The sequence below is a fragment of the Leucopleurus acutus genome (genome assembly GCF_964270905.1).
Source record: "Leucopleurus acutus genome assembly, chromosome: 13".
Taxonomy (NCBI): domain Eukaryota; kingdom Metazoa; phylum Chordata; class Mammalia; order Artiodactyla; family Delphinidae; genus Leucopleurus; species Leucopleurus acutus.
Genome location: NC_139155.1, coordinates 89,472,742 through 89,490,316, shown reverse-complemented (window position 1 = coordinate 89,490,316; position 17,575 = coordinate 89,472,742). Strand labels below are relative to the sequence as shown.

The following is a 17,575-nucleotide window of genomic DNA, read 5'->3' as shown; positions in this document are numbered from 1 at the left end:
CTTCCCCTGAATAATCCTGAAGGAGGTGGTGTCCCCAGCCCGGACCCAGCCTGGCAGTGGCCGCGTGCATCAGGCTGGGCCACCAGCGGTGCTCCCCAGGTTCTCTGAAAGCACAGGAAGGATGGACAGGTGTTTGGGGAGGGGCTCAAGGCTCAGACTGCCTGCGTTTCCAGGCTGAGGGACCAGCCCCGTGGTTTTGTTTTGTTTGTTTGTTTTGTTTTTCGGGGTGGTTTTGGCCACGCTGCGTGGTTTACGGGACCCTAGTTCCCCAGCCAGGGATTGAACCCTGGGCCGTGGCAGTGAACGTGCCGAACCCTAACCCCTGGGCCGCCAGGGAGTCCCCGCAGCCTGGTGGTTTACGTGTTCACCTGTTATCTGGCACTGTTTCACCAGCCAGTGCCCACCTGTGGAGGGACTGGATTCGTGACCAGGAGCTCGGCCACCGGGGCACCTCCCGCCGGGTCTCCCAGAGGCGCTTCTCAGCTGTGATCAGGGAGGGTGGGCCGGGCCTGAGCTTCCGCACTGCTGACCGGCCCCCAGGCCACTCTGAGGGGAGAGGAGCTGCAGCAGCCCCGGCCGCTCTCCAGCTTCGACGCTGGGACCCCTGAGGCCTTCGGGGTCAGCCCTGAGGCAGCAGACGCCCGACCCCCATTCCTCCTCCATCCCCCTCGGGGACCAGGGCTGCGTCTGGAGAAGCAGCTGCAGTTGTTTGCTGGGCCACCAGCTCCAAGGGACCTGAGATTTGCTGGGTCTCTGCTCTGGGCCCGGAGCTGTTTATTTCGGGTCCAAGATGTGTCAGCAGCCTTCTGTCCCAGGGGCCCGGCGCGCTGAGCCCTAGGGCTCCGGCAGAGGCCCCGGGGGGCTCCTGGATGTCCCTCCCGAAGTCCCCCCACGGGGCAGGGGGCTGCGCCACGGAACAGCTGCACGCCCACAGGGCGAGCTGTCCCCCGCGGCAGGTGTGAGTGTGCGTGTGCGTACGTGTGTCCTTTCCCACCCACCTGGCCGCCCTGCGGGTCTCACTGCAGGGTGGAGCCGCGGGCCCCGTCGCCTCTCGGGGGGACCCAGTTGGAAACCCTGGTTGCCGCAGCAGAGACCTCTGTGCTCAGCTATATCCAAACAGAACCGCAGGGCTTTGCTCCTTCCGCCTCCCCAGGAGGCCCCTGGGACAGCACGGCCTCCCCCGCGCGCAGATTCGGGCCCCAGGGACCCGACCATCGGACCAGCAGTTCTGGTGTGGTCAGCAGGGGTGAGAGTTTTAACCTCCACCAGGAGATGCTACCGCAGAGCAGACTGGGAGCTCCTGCGCTGGCAGCGCGGCAGTGCCCCTCCGTGTCCCTCGGCCCTCACGGGAAGGCTCGCGGAGAGGCAGGGCCCGCGAGGGGCCGCGTGCCACGCTCCTGGGCTGTGCGGCCAAGGGGATGAACTCGGAGTCCAGAGAGGCGTCTCCGTACAAAGGATGCACAGACACGTGGCCTCTCCCGCCAAGGGGCCGGGACCATTTTCCTTCTCCGCGCAGGTTTCAGGAGGCACTGGCTTTCTAGCAGCAGGGCTCTCCAGAAATGTCGTGAGGACCATTGTGGTGCAGGAGGAAGATGGGGAAGGAACCGCGAGAAGCGGCAGCTTGACTCACGATGGACGTCCTAAGGGCGTCGGTTCGAGGGAAGACCCTCAGGCCCCGTCGCCCGCTCTGCCGTCCCCAGGCCCCACGCGGGCCCCGTCCCCGGGTCCTGGCCCCGCCCCTTGGCTCCTGTCGGGCCCCTGTCGGGCGCGCATTGCCGGGCGGCTGGAGGGTAGATAAACCTTCACAGGCGTTCCTGCTGACGGACCGTTATTTCCGGGCTTCGTAAGAAGGGCTCGTGTATAAAGGCTGCTGCTCTGGAATCCCAGCCTCAGACACCAGCAGCAAGGCTCCGGGAGCTGAGATCTGCTGGCTGAGGGGCGGGGGTCCCTCTGGGCGGGGTGGGCGCCCCCCCACCCCCGTGCCCTTCGCCCTCCCTCCAAGCCGCTGCCTGAAGGCCTGACACCTGGTCCTCTGCCTCGTGTTTGCTGTTTCTGTCTGGGTGGCAATTAACCAAGTCGATTGAGATAATTAGTGGTTGAGACACAGGGTGGGTGTGACAGGAACACTTAGATCGTGTGAATCGTCCCCGTGACGCCTTTCACAGCTGTGGGTGAAGCAGAAACTTCAGGGTCTTCGTGCAAGAGTTCTGAATCCCTGTCCCACCACGAACCAGCTGTGTGAGCCTGGATGTGTTTCTTAACGTCTCTGAGCCTCAGTTCTTATTTTCGTCTGCAGCGAGGGCGAGGTTAATCCCCTGCTCGCCCCCGCATGGCATTGTTGGGGTTTATCGTCATCCCACTGCTACCTCCTGGTCCAGCTTTGTCAGCTGGGAATGCGGCAATGGAAAACCCCACTGACCGAGGCTTACATTTTAGTGGGGCAGACAGACAACATGGAATCAGCAGGTAAATGGTGTCCCATGTTAGAAAGACACAAAAGCCACAGAGGGAGACAGGGCTGGCCGGGGAATGAGGCTTGAGGGGCTGCACTTTAAATGGGGTGGTAAGGAGGGAATCCCGGAGGAGGTGACATGCGAGCACAGTTGAAGGTGGAGAGGCGGCCAGGCAGGCAGAGCTCGGGGAGGGCGTTCCCGCCAGAGGGAGCAGCCGGCACAGGGGCCCTGGCAGGGTGTGGGGTGGGCGCTGAGACGAGCAGGGGCGAGGGGAGGTTCAGAGGCCCGGACGGCTGGACAGAAGCCCCGGCCCCGGCTGGAGACTAGGCAGGCACGGACAGCAGGGAGGCCCCTCAGGAAACGTGCGGTGACGGTGGCCACAGAGGATGGGCAGGGGGACCGGGCGCTTGCCCTGCGGGTGTGCAGAGCTTCCTCTGTTTGTTTCAGTGTTTGGCCTCCTGGAAGGTTCCCGGCTCACCAGGTGACCACCTGCGCTCCCAGCCTCCTGGGCAGCTGGGCCACGTGCCGGGGTTTGACAGAGGTGTGTGAGCGGAAGTGGTGGGAGTTGGGCAGGGCCCTCAGCCCTCCCCCTGCGGCCCCACCTCCAGCCACGTGGAAGCAAAGCCACGTGGAAGCAAGACCGCGTCTGCAGCTCGGGACCTGGGCGTAAACATGCGCGGCGTCTCTGATACAGAGCGTGCGCGGTTCTCACCATCGGGCGGAGGCCGTGGAGGCTGCCTGCTGAGCCTGCAGGGTGCCAAGCAGTGGTCCCGAGTGGCCATGAGCCGGGCCAGGGGAGAGCGTGCCGGGCACGTGCTCAGTGAGCCACGAGGAGCGGGCAGCCTCCCCTCCCTCGCTCGGGTGATTTCTTATCCCGGCCGTGGGTGGTGTCAGGAGGGGCCGCCCGTTACCTGCTGTGAGACTTTCCTGTCTTCCTCTGCCTTCCTCTGCCTTCCTCTGACCGAAGGGCCGATGGAGCAGGCAGGGCTGGGCCGTGCTCTTCCCCGAGATGGGGGCTTGGCGTCTGTGGTGGGTGAATGGCAGCCCCGGAGACCTCTGCCTGGAAGCTGTGAGGGGTCTCAAGATGAGATCCTCCTGGAAGTAGGGTGGGCCCTAAATCTGATGGCTGCTGTCCTTACCCGAGAGAGGAGAGGGGAACTTGAGACACAGACCCATGGCGGGGAGGCTGCGTGGCGGGAGGGATGGGGCCACAAGCCAAGGGCACCTGGGGCCACCAGAAGCTGGGAGAGGGAGGTGGGACCCTCCCCTGGAGCCCCGGAGGGAGCGGGGCCTCAAGGGCTGTGAGAGAACGTGTCTGTTGTTTACACCTGGCCTGCGGTCCTCGTTACGCAGCCCCAGGAAACGAGCGCGGCCTCTAGTTGGTGTGAGCTCTAGCAGGCCCCGCCTTCCACGCCTCCCGTGAAGCCAGCCCCGCTTCTCATGGGCCCCAAAGTGGGTTCTGCAAATTCAGGCTGGAGCCCCGAGGCATCAAGGCCACTCTGCGCAGTCGCTGTCTGGGAGGAATGGGCCTTGATGAAGCCAGCGCCACTTAAACTGGGCGTAAGGCAGAACGTTTAGGCTGAAGAAGGCTAGACAAGAGGCCAGAGGGACCCACGGAGTGAAATCCGTGCCCAAGACTGAGAAACACCCAGCTGTATTTGTCAACAAGACTTTAGCTTAAAGTACTCGTGCCTGCCAACTTACCGCGATGATTTAGCCCAAGAAAGTGTTTCTGATGTGGAGTGCAGCCTTGATTTTAATAGTGAAGAAACTACAGGAGGAAAATCTAAATGTCTAATGACTGGGGCAATAAGGAAGTGAATTAAGGCCCATCCTCTCTGCGATAAGAAATGACAACTTTTGGACTTCCCTGGTGGTGCAATGGTTAAGAATCCACCTGCTAATGCAGGGGGCACGGGTTTGATCCCTGGTCCGGGAAGACCCCTTCCACCGCAGAGCAACTAAGCCCGTGCGCCACAACTACAGAGCCTGCACTCTAGAGCCCGCGAGCCACAACTAATGAGCACGCGTGCCACAACTACTGAGGCCTGTGGGCCTAGAGCCTGTGCTCTGCAACAAGAGAAGCCACTGCAATGAGAAGCCCACACACCGCAACGAAGAGTAGCCCCCGCTCGCCGCAACTAGAGAAAGCCCGCGTGCAGCAATGAAGATCCAACGCAGCCAAAAAAAAAAGCCCACAACATTGTAAATCAACTATATTGCAATACAAATTATTAAAAAAAAAAAAAGAGGGCTTCCCTGGTGGCGCAGTGGTTGAGAGTCCGCCTGCCGATGCAGGGGACACTGGTTCGTGCCCCGGTCCGGGAAGATCCCACGTGCCGCGGAGCGGCTGGGCCCGTGAGCCTTGGCGCTGAGCCTGTGCGTCCGGAGCCTGTGCTCCGCAACGGGAGAGGCCACAGCAGTGAGAGGCCCGCGTACCGCAAAAAAAAAAAAAAAAAAAGAAATGACAACTTTCAAGTGTGGCTGCATGGACAAATGTTTGTGAACTGATGTTATATTTCGACTATAAAATACAACAGTTTCCAGAAGACGGTGGCCGTGTGGGGGAGGTATGACCAGCACAGCACTGACATTAAGAGGCTGTGGGATCAGTCAGGCCTGGTCAGGTCCCGTGAGCTCGTGTGACTGGCTTAACCTCTCTGACCCTCGGTATCTTCTTCTGTACAGTGAGGAGAACATGGCCTGTGGTACCCGTCCTTCCTGGGTCGTGGTGGGTTGAGTGAGATGAGGCGAGTAAGCACATGCCTGGCATTTCCAAAATGTCTGAATTAGAAGAAGCTTAGGGGTAAGAATCTGACCGAAGAGAGCTTGGGCCAAGTTGATCAGACTGAGTTGTTCATGGTGAAGTCGACCTGGTGGGTTGCACCAGCATTTTTTCAGTGGGGTGGGGTAGGGTGGGATAAGATAGCGTAGGACATTAGTCTGGGTTATCCAGAGATGATAAGGAATTGGCCCACACAGTTACGGAGGCTCAGAAGTCCAAGACCTGCAGTTGGCCAGCTGGAGGCCCAGGAGAGCTGAGGGTGTGGTTGCAGACCAAGTCTGAAGGCAGGAGAAGGCCAGCAGCCCAGCTCGATGACCGTCAGGCAAAGAGTGAACTGTCCCTCCCTCAGCCTTTCTGTTCTGTTCAGGCCTTCAACTGATTGGTTGGGGCCCACCCACACTGAGGAGGGCAATCTGCTTTACTCGGCCGACCAACCTGTGTTCATCTCACCTGGACACACCCAGAGCCGTGTGAACAAATATCTGGGCGCCTCATGGCACAGGTAGGCTCGCATAGGATGGGCTAGAATAGAAAGACGAACACGACCCGTGCCTAGTGAGGCTAAGTTTTGTCAGGTGAGGCAGTGCAGAAGCAAGCAGGCATGAAAGGAGATCCTGATGCGATAACATTTCTATCGCAAGTGAGGGTTCTAGCGCTTAGGGACTTTGGGGAGCCTTATCTGCAGAAGAAACAGCTGTTTGTTTAGACTTTTCCTTTAGAGCGAGACTGTGTCTGGGGTGCTTGAAGCACTGTTTGCATAGCAAGCTGCTCTTTTTTAAAAATATAAATTTATTTATTTTATTTTTGGCTGCATTGGGTCTTCATTGCTGCACAGGGGCTCTCTTCTCTAGTTGCAGCGAGCAGGGGCTACTCTTCATTGCGGTGCTCAGGCTTCTCATTGCGGTGGCTTCTCTTGTTGTGGAGCACAGGCTCTAGGCACACGAGCTTCAGTAGTTGTGGCACGCGGGCTCAGTAGTTGTGGTGCGCAGACTCTAGAACACAGGCTCAGTAGTTGTGGCGCGAAGGCTTAGTAGTTGTTGTGCACAGGCTTAGTTTCTCTGCGGCATGTGGGATCTTCCCGGACCAGGGCTCGAACTCATGTCCCCTGCGTTGGCAGGCGGATTCTTATCCACTGCGCCACCAGGGAAGTCCCACAAGCTGCTCTTTTAAAATTAGACTGTAGGTTGGTTCTTGCAGCTGCGGGGGGAGGACAGCTGCTGGTGGGAAGTAACCCCTCTCAGGCCAGGCTCTGGGCCCAGAGCAAACACTGAGTGGTGGCAGGGGCCATAGGAAAGGGATAATAATGAATTGTCAGGATATCAGAAAAAAATCCCTCCATTGTTTAGATCGTGGGACGTGCAAGAGAAATGCAATTCGGTGGGAAATCCAGAAGGGGAGGCAGCCTTGCCCCCAGGCTTCGGTGGGCTTAACCCAAAGCCACGGCTTCTCTTTGGCATCTTCCGCTGGAACGGCCCAGGCGGCCGGGCCTCCTTGCCCTCTGGAAGGCCTGTCCCGGGGATCTGAGAACAGGGGATGCGGGGAGGGAGGAGGGTGCCCTTGGCCCCGGTGGCTGCTGGGAGGGGCGGGCCCACCATCCAGACCCGGGTCCCCACAGGTGTGGCAGTGCGGCGGCAGCATGGAGGTTCTGCCCTGCTCCCGCGTGGCCCACATCGAGCGTACCAAGAAGCCCTACAACAATGACATTGACTACTACGCAAAGCGCAACGCCCTGCGGGCGGCCGAGGTGTGGATGGACAGCTTCAAGTCCCACGTGTACATGGCCTGGAACATCCCCATGAGCGTAAGCTGGTGGACCGGGTGGTGAGGGGGAGGGCTGGGGGCGGGGCTGCCCCCGGGGACAGCCTCAGTGGTCATCCAAGGCACAGCCCGGCCACGCGAGGTGGGGCCTCCTGGACAGCTCAGCCAGGGTGAGGCTCAGGGACGTCATGACCTTCACCAAGCAGAGCCCGTTTCCAGCAGCTGTGACGCTGGTTGGCACACCTCCCTCCCACCCCGAGAGCTCCTTCCCTCCACGGTGTGAGCCCCCGAGCGGCCGCAGACGTGGCACTGCGGGGTCGCAGTCGCTGCTGCGCTGAGAGCTGCCCCAGGGTGACCACAGCCCCTCCTGGGACACATAGCCTACCCCTTGCCACGCAGAAGCCTCTCCCCGTAGTTCTGCACGAGGCCACAGTGATACGATGACCGTAATGATGACCCCATCACTTCCACACGGCAGATTGGGAAACTGAGGCACACGAGGGTGCGCGGCTGAAAAGAGGCAGAGCCGGAACGTAACTCGGTCCCCCGCGGGACCCTGTCACGAGGCTCTCAGGGCCGCCTGCTGTGGGGGTGGCGGCTTCTCCCACGTGTGATGTCTGCAGCCAGATCCTCCTGCCCTGCAGGGCGCGGGGGCAGGAGGCGTCTGTTCGAGGGGTCTGCCTGTGGCCGGCGGGAAGAAGGGTGTGAGCCAGAGGGTCCTAACCAGGGCCTGGGGGGCGGGGCAGCCCGGAGAAGGGGCTTGGGCGTACACACGTGTGTGCACCGTGTGCATGCATGTATGTGCGTGTGCATGGGAGTGCTGAGGACAGGCTGCCCATTCCGCTCACCCCCACTGGCGGCAGGCCCAGCCCCACGCACTTCTGCTCCCCTGGACATGGGAGGATTCGTGTCTCTGGGGTACACTCATCCTGGAAGCACCCACCCGCAGAAGGAGCTTGACCTTTTATTAGGACACACACACACACAGGCACGCGTGTGCATGGATTAGGACACACACACACAGGCACGCGTGTGCGTGGGTTTCTAGCCGTCAGCAGATAGAGCTGCGTGTATATAACAAAAAAGTTAACAGACATTATCTTCATTATGTGCAAAACGTCCTGGTATTTTAGACATCTTCACTGCAACCTCCTGAACTGGGTCGGATTCGCGGCCCCACGTCCGGGTGATGCCGCCTGTAGGTGGGGGGCTCCCAGGGTCACTTGCTCCCGCGTCCAGCCCAGGGTCTGCCCTTCACACCAGGCCCACGGTCCTTCCTGAGCTGGTATCAGAGCCTCGGGGACCTGGGCTCGGGGAGGGGCTTTCTCAAACCCACCCACGTCCCCAACCTGTCACAGAGTGTCGGGGCCCCCAGGACCACCCTCAGGTTCAGTGTTGGGCGACAAGGACTCAGAAAAGCTGTTACGTGGGGGCTGTGGTTTATTATAATGAAAGGATATGACTCCCGGGGAGTCACAGAAATTGCGCTTAATTCTCCCAGCTGCGATGTGTGACAACATGTACAGCGTATCACCAACCCGGGAAGCGCACCCGAGCCTCGGCCTCCAGAATTTACTGGGGCTCACGTGCCCGGGGCTGACCTCCACGTGCCCGGCCTTGGTCTCCGGCCCCTGCACAGGTCAAGCTGATGCCCACGGCGACCCCCGTAGATCACCCTGGAGCACAGACGACCTGGCCTGGTCCCCGTAAACAATACTCGGGGTGTTTGAAGCCACCTCCCGGGAGCTGGCTGAGGGCAGGTCTTTCCTTCGGCGGGTGCAGGGTGTTACGAGCCTGGCCCACACACACCGCCGGGGGCTGTCTGTCCAGGCCGGCTGCTCTCCAGCTGGTCCTGCTGCAAACAGGCCGGAGATGCCAGGCCTTTCCCATCGGCCCTGCTGCCCTGGACCTTCCAGGAGCCTGGGAGGGCAGAAGGCCCCCAGATGAGGCTCGGGGCCGGGAAGCCCCGAGCGCGGGCACGCTCCTGTGATGGGAGGCCTGGGGCTCCCCAACCCCCCGGGGGGAGGCCTGGCTGGTGCGGGCTCTGCACACCGCAGCGCCCATCCCGCCTCGCTTCCGGCTTCGCAGAACCCCGGCGTGGACTTTGGGGACGTGTCCGAGCGGCTGGCCCTGCGCCGGAGGCTGAAGTGCCGCAGCTTCAAGTGGTACCTGGACAACGTGTACCCGGAGATGAGGACCTACAACGACACGCTCACGTACGGAGAGGTACCGCCTCCGCGGCATGGCTGCGCCCTGCACCCGCGCCGCGCCCCGCCTCCCGGCGTCCTGGCCTGTCCCCGGGCGCACGCGCACGGACAGCAGCCAGCAGAGCGCACGGGCACACTCACACCAGTGTAAGAGCCGCAGGGACACACACTCGTGCCTGCATACCGAGGTACACAAAGTAGATTCAGAGACACGTGTGTGCATACGTATCTGTGTCGCACACGTGTGTTTATACACGCCCTCATGCACATGCATTGATCCGTGCACACAGACACAGAAGTGTACATTTGCACACTGTTCTGCTCACAGACACACAGAAAGCTACCTGTACATCTTCACCTGTGTATGCAGACCCCACCCAAGCTGCCTGCCCTGCACGGTGCAAACACTCGTTACTGAGATAAAATGACACGTTAACACATAAGCACATATGCGCAGAGCCCTGCACACGGGTGCGCTCACACACAGCGTCTGTGTGCCACAATGCCTGCATGCGAGTGCACGACAGGACACACAGACTCACACCCGTACAGGCACCAGCTGTGGGAAGTCCCACGTGTCTGCACCGGCCCCCACGTGCACGGCCACGCACACCTCTCCTTAAAGCCGGGGGAGGGCACCGCGTTCCTGCCCACTCGTCCTGGTCTGTGCTGGGGGACAGGCCTCCCCCTACCCCAGGCCTCAGCTCCTCCACGGGGACCCAGGCTCCCCAGGCGAAGGAATGCATGAACTTAGGTGGGCCAAGGAGAAGTGGTACTGGGGGCGGGGGATAATCCCAGGAGGCCCGTGTGTTCCTGGAGCTCCTGGTACACCCCCAAGCCAGATTCCCGCTCCTCTGGACACAGAGGTTTCCCACGTGACAGGGAGCTCCACGGGTGCACGTCAGCAGCGTGGGCGGGAGGCCACTGTCCTCCCAGCCCCTCCCAGGCTGCCCTGCGTGCTCCTGACCACGATGAGTTGAATTCATGCGTCGCCCGCCCACAGAAGCCGTAACGTTAGGGACTTCGCCAGCTGACAAGGTTGGGCTGGGAGTGCTGTGTCAGTGAGTCAGTGCTGCCAAACAAACATCCCCAGAGCACAGAGGGTTCGGGCAGCGCCCCGTGCCTGCTCCAAGTCTCGGGGTCACCCGGGCAGCCCTGACCTCGCCAGTCTGACATCAGGTCTCTGGGGACAGGCTCACCCACACACCTGGAGGGTGGCTGGCTGTCAACAGGGCACTGGGGCGCAGGTGACATGTCTGTCACCCCCAGCGGGCAGCCGGCTTGTTCCCAGGGTAGAGTCAGGGGTGAAGGCAGAGCGGGGGCCGCAGGTGTCCTGCGGCTCAGAGCTGCACGCAGCCGTCTCCGTTGCGCCCCTTGGCTGAACAAGCCTCCAGGCCCGGCTCGGGGGCTGTGGGAGTAGCCCCCCGACCCCCGGGGGGGGGGGGCTGCGGTCACGCGGCAACAGGCGTGAGCGTGGGGAGGCTGTTCCCGGGAGCCGCCAGGCCCTCCTCGCTGCTTTCCGAGGCTGCCGCTTCTGTGGTGAGCTTCACCTGGGGAGGGTGGCCGGGTCTGCACGTGCACGCGCGCACGGCACGTCGGTCCACATCGCCCCCAGAGCCAGGCCTGGCCATCCCTTCCGAGGAGCCCAGCCAGTCCCTCCGCAGCCAGCCCACCGGCCAGGGCACTGTCCCCTCCCTCCCCCCCCACCTTTCCCCTCCTCGCCCTCCTCCCCCCTCCCTCTTCTCGTCCTCCCTCTCCCTCCTCCCCCCTCCCCCTTTCCCCTCCTCTCCCCCTCCCCCTCCCCTTCTCGCCCTCCCACTTCCTTTCCATCCCCCTCCCCCCGTCCCTCCTCTTACCCCAGGAGGGCCACCCCTTCCTGCGACCACAGGTCCTGGGCAGGGGACAGGTCGGTAGAGCTCCTCTAGCCTGCCTCTGCACTTAGCACCCTTGTGACGGGGCCTCTCCTTTGATTTCTGGTCGTAGGTGAGAAACAGCAAAGCCAGCGGCTACTGCTTGGACCAGGGGGCAGAAGACGATGACCGTGCCATCCTGTACCCCTGCCACGGGATGTCCTCCCAGGTAGGGGTGGCGGTGACGTTCCTGAGGGACACAGCCCCGAACACAGGGGGCAGAGGCAGGCCTGCCGGGGCATTCTGATACCCTGCAGGCTGTGAGCTCAGGCCCTGGGTAAATTAAGAGCAACGGCTTTGCTTTGGGCGAATCACCTGACACCCGTGCCTCAGTTTCCCTATTCATCGAGGGGATGATCACGGTACCTATTTCTCAGGGCTGCCGTGTGGACTGAAGTGGAAAATGAGGGTAAATGGTAGCCACAGTGTAGACGTAACCCAGGAAGTATCACATTAGCCACCAGTTCTTATCACCTGGAGGGCTTTAAAGACAGTCACTCGGGTGTCCAGACCCGAGGCAGGTGTGTTTCCAGAGGTGGCGGTGCTGCTGTGCTGGACCCCGACACACAGCCTGATGTTTCCAATCCCAAGCGGACCCGCCTTCTGCTTGCAGTGACAATGCTTCTTCTCAGTGGGTGGGATTTAAATTAACCCCCGAAATGACACTCGGCCCCCTTGAAGCTCTCTGAACCTGCTCCCACTCTGGGACATCCACGGGCGCTGACACAGCTGTGCGGGGGTCCATCACGGGTGGGGGGTGCCAAGCCTGTGGTGACGGAGAAGACGGTGCTCCCCTGGCACCCCTGCAGCCTCTTCACAGGACCCCTGCTGGCACATGGCCTTGCCTTAAGCGAGCAAAGCAGAATCACCCGTCGAGGTGCAAACGTGGCCTCCCGGGAGAAATCCAGTTTGCTGGGCCCTCAGCTGCAGGAGGGGAATCCTCTGGCCGGTACAGATGTGAGGTGAGAGGCCACGTCTGTGGGGCGTCGCCGGACACGCCCTGCTCCTCTTCGACTCCAGGTGGCTGGGTGGACAGTGGTCCTTTCCTAGCGAGCCCTGCTGTGGAGCGAGGCAGCGCGGGGCCAGCCTCGGAGGTGTCTGGGGCAGCGAATCGCGTGGCTGAGTGAGGTGTGGGTGTTCCAAGGACGCCGCGTGACGCCTGGGGGAGCGCCCCCCTCCACCTGCGAGTGGACCCTGGGGCAGCCGGCAGAAGCGGCCTCGCTGCTGGAACCAGGGTGGATGTGGACACAGGTGGACGGGGAGGCCAGTCCACAGGACCGTGCCCCACGGAGAGGTCGGTTGGACCCATGTGCCCACCAGGCCGGACACGCCCGTGGTGGTGTCTCCTTTGCAAATGACTTCAGTCGGTTTGGTCTCAGTGGAGGCTGCTGAGGTGTTCACGGGGACAAGCTACATCCCCAAACCCCAATCCCCGGCTGTGTTAGTGTCCTGGGGCCAACTGGGAACCGGTTTAAATGACAGGTGTTTATTCTCTCAGCTCTGGAGACCAGAAATCTGAAATCACGGCCTGGGCAGGGCTGTGCTCCCTCCTGAGGCTCTAGGGCCGCCCTTCCCGCCCCGGTGGTCCCACAGTTCTTGTCTGGTGGCCGCATCCCTCCAGGCTCTGCCTCCGGCACCACGTGGCCTGGGCGGGCCTGTGGCTGAGTCTTCACCCTGCCTTCTCCTTGTGTCTCTGTTTTCTCTGCTTATCAGGATACCAGTCATGTTGGATTAGGGCCGCCCTAACCCAGTATGACCTCATCTTACCTTGAGCACTTCTGCAACGATCCTATTTCCAAACAAGGTCACATTCACAGGTGCCAGGGGGTTAGGACTTCAGCATGACTTTTGGGGGGAAGCAGTTCAGCCTACAACATAAAGAAAGCCAGTCTCGGACCAAAATCTGCACACGTACAGATGGTTAGTGAACAGTCTTCAGGGAGCAGACACAGACCAGTGCATGGACCCCTCACGATGGGGCCCAGCCCTCTGTCCTCTGTCCGCTGCGCTGGCCTGACCAGTGTGAGTGAGAGGGACACGGGGCAGGGGCGTCCACCCCCGTGTGGGCGTGCGACCCCTCCTGGGCTGGACTCGACATAGCCTGGGGGTCGTTAGGAGGCCCTTCCTTTAACCTGTCAGGTTTTATTCTGACCACTTTCAAGCTTCCAGAAAAGTAGAAAAGTCTTCAGATGACCAACCACACACTCATGGGGTCAGCAAAGAGCAGCCTGCCGGCCAAAGAAGAGTTTTTACCTTTTAAAGGTTTATGGAGGGAGAAGAAGGGAAAACACGTGCAGCAGCAACCATGAAGCACACATGCTTGTCCCTGCCCCTCACAGACACGGTTCTCCACCCCGATCCTGATGCAGTGGTGTTCAGACCGGGCCGTATTTGCATCATTTATTTTTTTCTGAGTCATTTTAAAGCAAGTTGCAGGCGTCAGGTCCTTTCACCTCAGAGTATTTCAGAACGCATCTCTAAAAGCACACGGCTTCCCCACAAGCCAGCGGCGACGCCTGTGGTCACCGAAGCCCTTCCCAGCCCGGCTCGCTGCCCCGCTCGGCGTCTGGGACAGACCTCCCTGAGCACGGGCCGTGCTGGCTCCCCGGCACTGAGGCTCCCGCTTCCGAGCTCCGCCAGGCCTTACCTCCGAGGCTGAAGCTACAGGTGGCAGGGGCTCCGGCTTGGAGCTTGTGCTGGACATTTCAGGGGCTGCGGACCCCATATTCAAATCTCCGTGGCTTCAGAAAGTTTACAGAGAAGGGACACGAGCATATCTGTGACCACCTGTCCCCAGGCAGAATGGCCCGCAAGGACCACAGTCTTTATTTTACTCACAGATCTGCAGCAGGACCCACTCTGCACGGCACTGCCCAGGCCACCCGGCAGGCTGGTGAGGCCACGTCTGAGCCACCGTGAGCTGCCGCTCCGGGGCCTCGGCCCCTCCCCACACGGCCTCCCCTGCTGCTCGGGCCTCCTCGCCCTGGAGACGTGGGAGGTGCCACGCGCGTTTACGCCCCGCCCCCAGGAGGACGCAGGAGAGAACGTGGGCCCCATGCTAAGCGGGGGTGGCAGAGTCGCAGGGCCGCGAACATGCAGGGGAGGTGCTGCGCCACCAGGTTGTACCGGAAACACAGCAGGGGCGCGCGCGCGCCCACTCTTCTGGGAGAGAAAACGCGAGAAAGGAGAGGAGAGAAGCACTTGACGGACCCCGGCACCCGCTGTGCTCAGCCTGCACTCCACACGCCTGTGGGTTCCCCACGGTGGCCCTGCCCGGCCGGCACTGTCATCATCTCCCACTCACAGATGAGGAAACCGAGGCACAGAGAGGTGGCGTGACTCGCCCAAAGCCACACAGCCGGGGAGCGGAGGCATCTAGAGCACTGGTTTCCTCGTGGGTGCACAGGTGTTACTTAGCTGGTGTTTGGCAAATGACGTGACCTGGAGCCATGAACTTGGGGCGGCCTCCGGTTCGAGGGCAGACGGGCGGCCCGGGGCACGTGTGAATTCCTCCTCGTCTGAGGCCGAGGCTCTGGGCCCCATGGAGGGAGGGGTCCGAGCAGAGCTCCGGGGAAGGAGTCCGAGAGCATCCCGCTGGGGGAATTTGTGGAAGAAAGGGGGCTGGGGCCGCGGGGGCCACCGGAATGCATCCCCTGTGGGCTCCCCGCCCACGGCCTCTTGGGCGCCCTGGGGCCGAGGGGGCTCCTCGGGGCCCGGCCCCTCCCCAGCAAGGCTGGCCCCGGACCGGGCTGGCCCGGCCCGCGATGCCCCACCTACTCCCTCCAGGGCCTCGGGCGGGCCCCTGTGAGGCCAGCCCCGGCCCACCGCCCGCTCCACCTCTCCCCAGCTGGTGCGGTACAGCGCCGAGGGCCTGCTGCAGCTGGGCCCCCTGGGCTCCACCGCCTTCCTGCCCGACTCCAAGTGCCTGGTGGATGACGGCAGGGGCCGCACGCCCGCCCTGAGGAAGTGTGAGGACGTGGCCCGGCCAGCGCAGCGGCTGTGGGACTTCACCCAGGTCAGCGGGCTGCTGGGACCCCGGGCCGCCGGACCAGCCTGTGGGGAAGCCGAGGGCAGCGGGGGCTGCAGGGCTCGGGGGCTGGACCAGCTGCTCCCACGTGACCCCCTCACGGACGTTAGGGGACCTGCCAGCAGTCACAGCCAGGGAAGGGCCGGGCTGTTCACAGCCCTGTGGCTGCCTCTTCTGGCCTCCTGGGGAGGGGCTTTAGGCAGAAGGGATGGGGTCTGACTGCCCCGGAAGCCCCGCCCCAGCTGCTGGCCAAGCCGGGCCAAACTGGACTCCCCAGAGATTTGTTGAAATCGACCCAACTCCTCCCACGCAGGAGACCCTGGGACAGATGCGTGCACGGTCCTGTCTGGGGGCTCCCGGTTACAGGAGAGGCTGCAGGGATGAGCTGTCACTGTCTCAAGTGGACCCAACAAGACCAGCGGGTCCCCAGGAGGCCGCGTTTGGAGCCAGGACGCTGAGGGCCAGCGTGCATGGGAGGGACCTGTCTGGAGAAGGATAGAGGACGTACAGGACATGAGCTTGGGGGTCCTTGGGTTTGGGCCAGGGCCCTTGATGTCTGGGGGACCAGAGGGCCTGCAGAGGTGACTGATGGGCAAATCAGACATGCCAGGGGTCAGGGGGGCAATTCTGGGGGAGAAGCCCGTCTCAGCGGCCCTGGGGTCCACTGTCTTGATCACTCCTGGGACTCCAGGAGAAGGGAGATGGCTGACGGGGGTGGGGGCGAGAGGACAGAGGGATTGGGGGACAGAGGGATGGGGGATAGGGGGTCAGGAGGGACCGAGGGGTGGGGGACAGAGGGACTGGGAGAGTCAGGACCCCGAGTCTCAGGTGGCCGTGCAGTGACCCGCTTGGCCTTGGTGTCACCCCCACTCCTTGGAAGCTCTTGCGATGGGACCCCCGGGGCTGACTGGGTCTCCCTCCCATGCAGGGCGGTCCCATCGTGAGCAGAGACACAGGCCGGTGCCTGGAGGTGGAGATGTCCAAGGACGCCAACTTTGGGCTCCGGCTGGTGGTGCAGAGGTGCTCGGGGCAGAAGTGGACCATCAGAAACTGGATCAAGCCAGGGCGGCACTGACCCCCAGGCTCACCCTGTGCCCCCGCCCCAGCGCAGACCCCGAGGACCTGGGGCAGGCGTGGGGCCCCTCCCACTCAGCCCACCACTGGAACCCAGAGGGCCCTGGTCGTGCCCGCATCCCCTCGGGGGGGGGACCTGTTCTCAGCTGCCGGCGGGTCCTGGGGACATGGGGACATGGGGACCTCTCCCCCTCCAGGAGCGTGGACCCCCGCAGCTGGCGGCTCTGCCTGAGCGCATCAGCTGACCGCCAACTCCAGACCTGAATCACGTGCCTTTTCTACGGTATTCCTGTCGGGCCGCCAGTGGCCACCTCCTTGCATGTGCTGAAGCTCCCGTCCACCCCCCCAGGCAGCAATAGCCCCCTGTGAACTCCGAGCTCCTGACCTCTCCGCCCTTTGGCGGGGCTGCCCCGGTGACCACCTCCATCTAAACCGAGCGGAGCTAGGCTCTCCCTGGCTGGTGAGGGGGGATGGGGACAGCAGCTGCAGTGGCCTCAGAGACAACCCCTGGCAGTGCTTGTGCGAGGAGACTGATGTGACTGCTTCAGTCCAGTAAAGAGTGATTAAACCGTACAGACCTGATGTCTCGCCCACAGGAGCCAGAGCTGGTCGGCCGTCCAGGGAGGAACCCTGTTCTAGTGGCTCACCCGGGGCCAGGCACCTCTTGTGTTGCTCTAAGGCAGGGGTCAGCAAACGATGACCCGCGGCCCCTTGCCTATTTTTATAAATAAAGTTTTATTGGCACACGGCCACACCCCTCGGTTTATGTACTGTCCACAGCGGCTTTCACACTCCAGGGCTGGAGCTGAGAAGCAGCGCACCCCCACCAGGGCTGTCCCAGAGACTCCAGGAGGTCCTCTCAAGATTGCACTTAAAATTGCAGGACAGGGCTTCCCTGGTGGCGCAGTGGTTGAGAGTCCGCCTGCCGATGCAGGGGACACGGGTTCGTGCCCCGGTCCGGGAAGATCCCACGTGCCGCGGAGCGGCTGGGCCCGGGAGCCATGGCCGCTGAGCCTGCGCGTCCGGAGCCTGTGCTCCGCAACGGGAGAGGCCACGACAGTGAGAAGCCCGCATACCACACACAAAAAAATTGCAGGACAAAAAGTTCTGCCTGTCCCTTTCCCCCATCAGGTCCAGTGCCAAGCTAGCTTCTTCCCAATCCTAGCTGCTTCCTCCTGCCTCCTGTCTGATGGTGGAAGGCCTCAGCTGTGCAATGGTGAGGGGCCCCAGGGCTTGGCTCACCCAGCCATGGAAACGAACAGTAGATGGGATGCCAAGCTCCCGAAAGCCAACCCACCTAGCTCCCCCCACCCCATGCACAGGGTCTCCTGGCCCCTTTGGTGGTCTCCCAGGGACAGAAA

At 62.3% G+C, this 17,575-nt stretch overlaps 1 protein-coding gene across 1 annotated transcript in view; it reads left to right on the top strand.

Moving 5' to 3' along the window:
* GALNT9 (polypeptide N-acetylgalactosaminyltransferase 9) overlaps positions 1–16,215 on the top strand; it is a gene marked incomplete at both ends in the record, with an annotated part of 90,939 nt that extends 74,724 nt beyond the window's left edge. Inside the window, 5 exons of the mRNA XM_082852519.1 lie at positions 6,854–7,039; positions 9,085–9,222; positions 11,187–11,282; positions 14,961–15,128; positions 16,069–16,215. Coding sequence (XP_082708645.1) covers positions 6,854–7,039; positions 9,085–9,222; positions 11,187–11,282; positions 14,961–15,128; positions 16,069–16,215 — 735 coding nt within the window. The remainder of the gene's footprint in view (positions 1–6,853; positions 7,040–9,084; positions 9,223–11,186; positions 11,283–14,960; positions 15,129–16,068) is intronic.
* Positions 16,216–17,575: the final 1,360 nt, after the last annotated feature.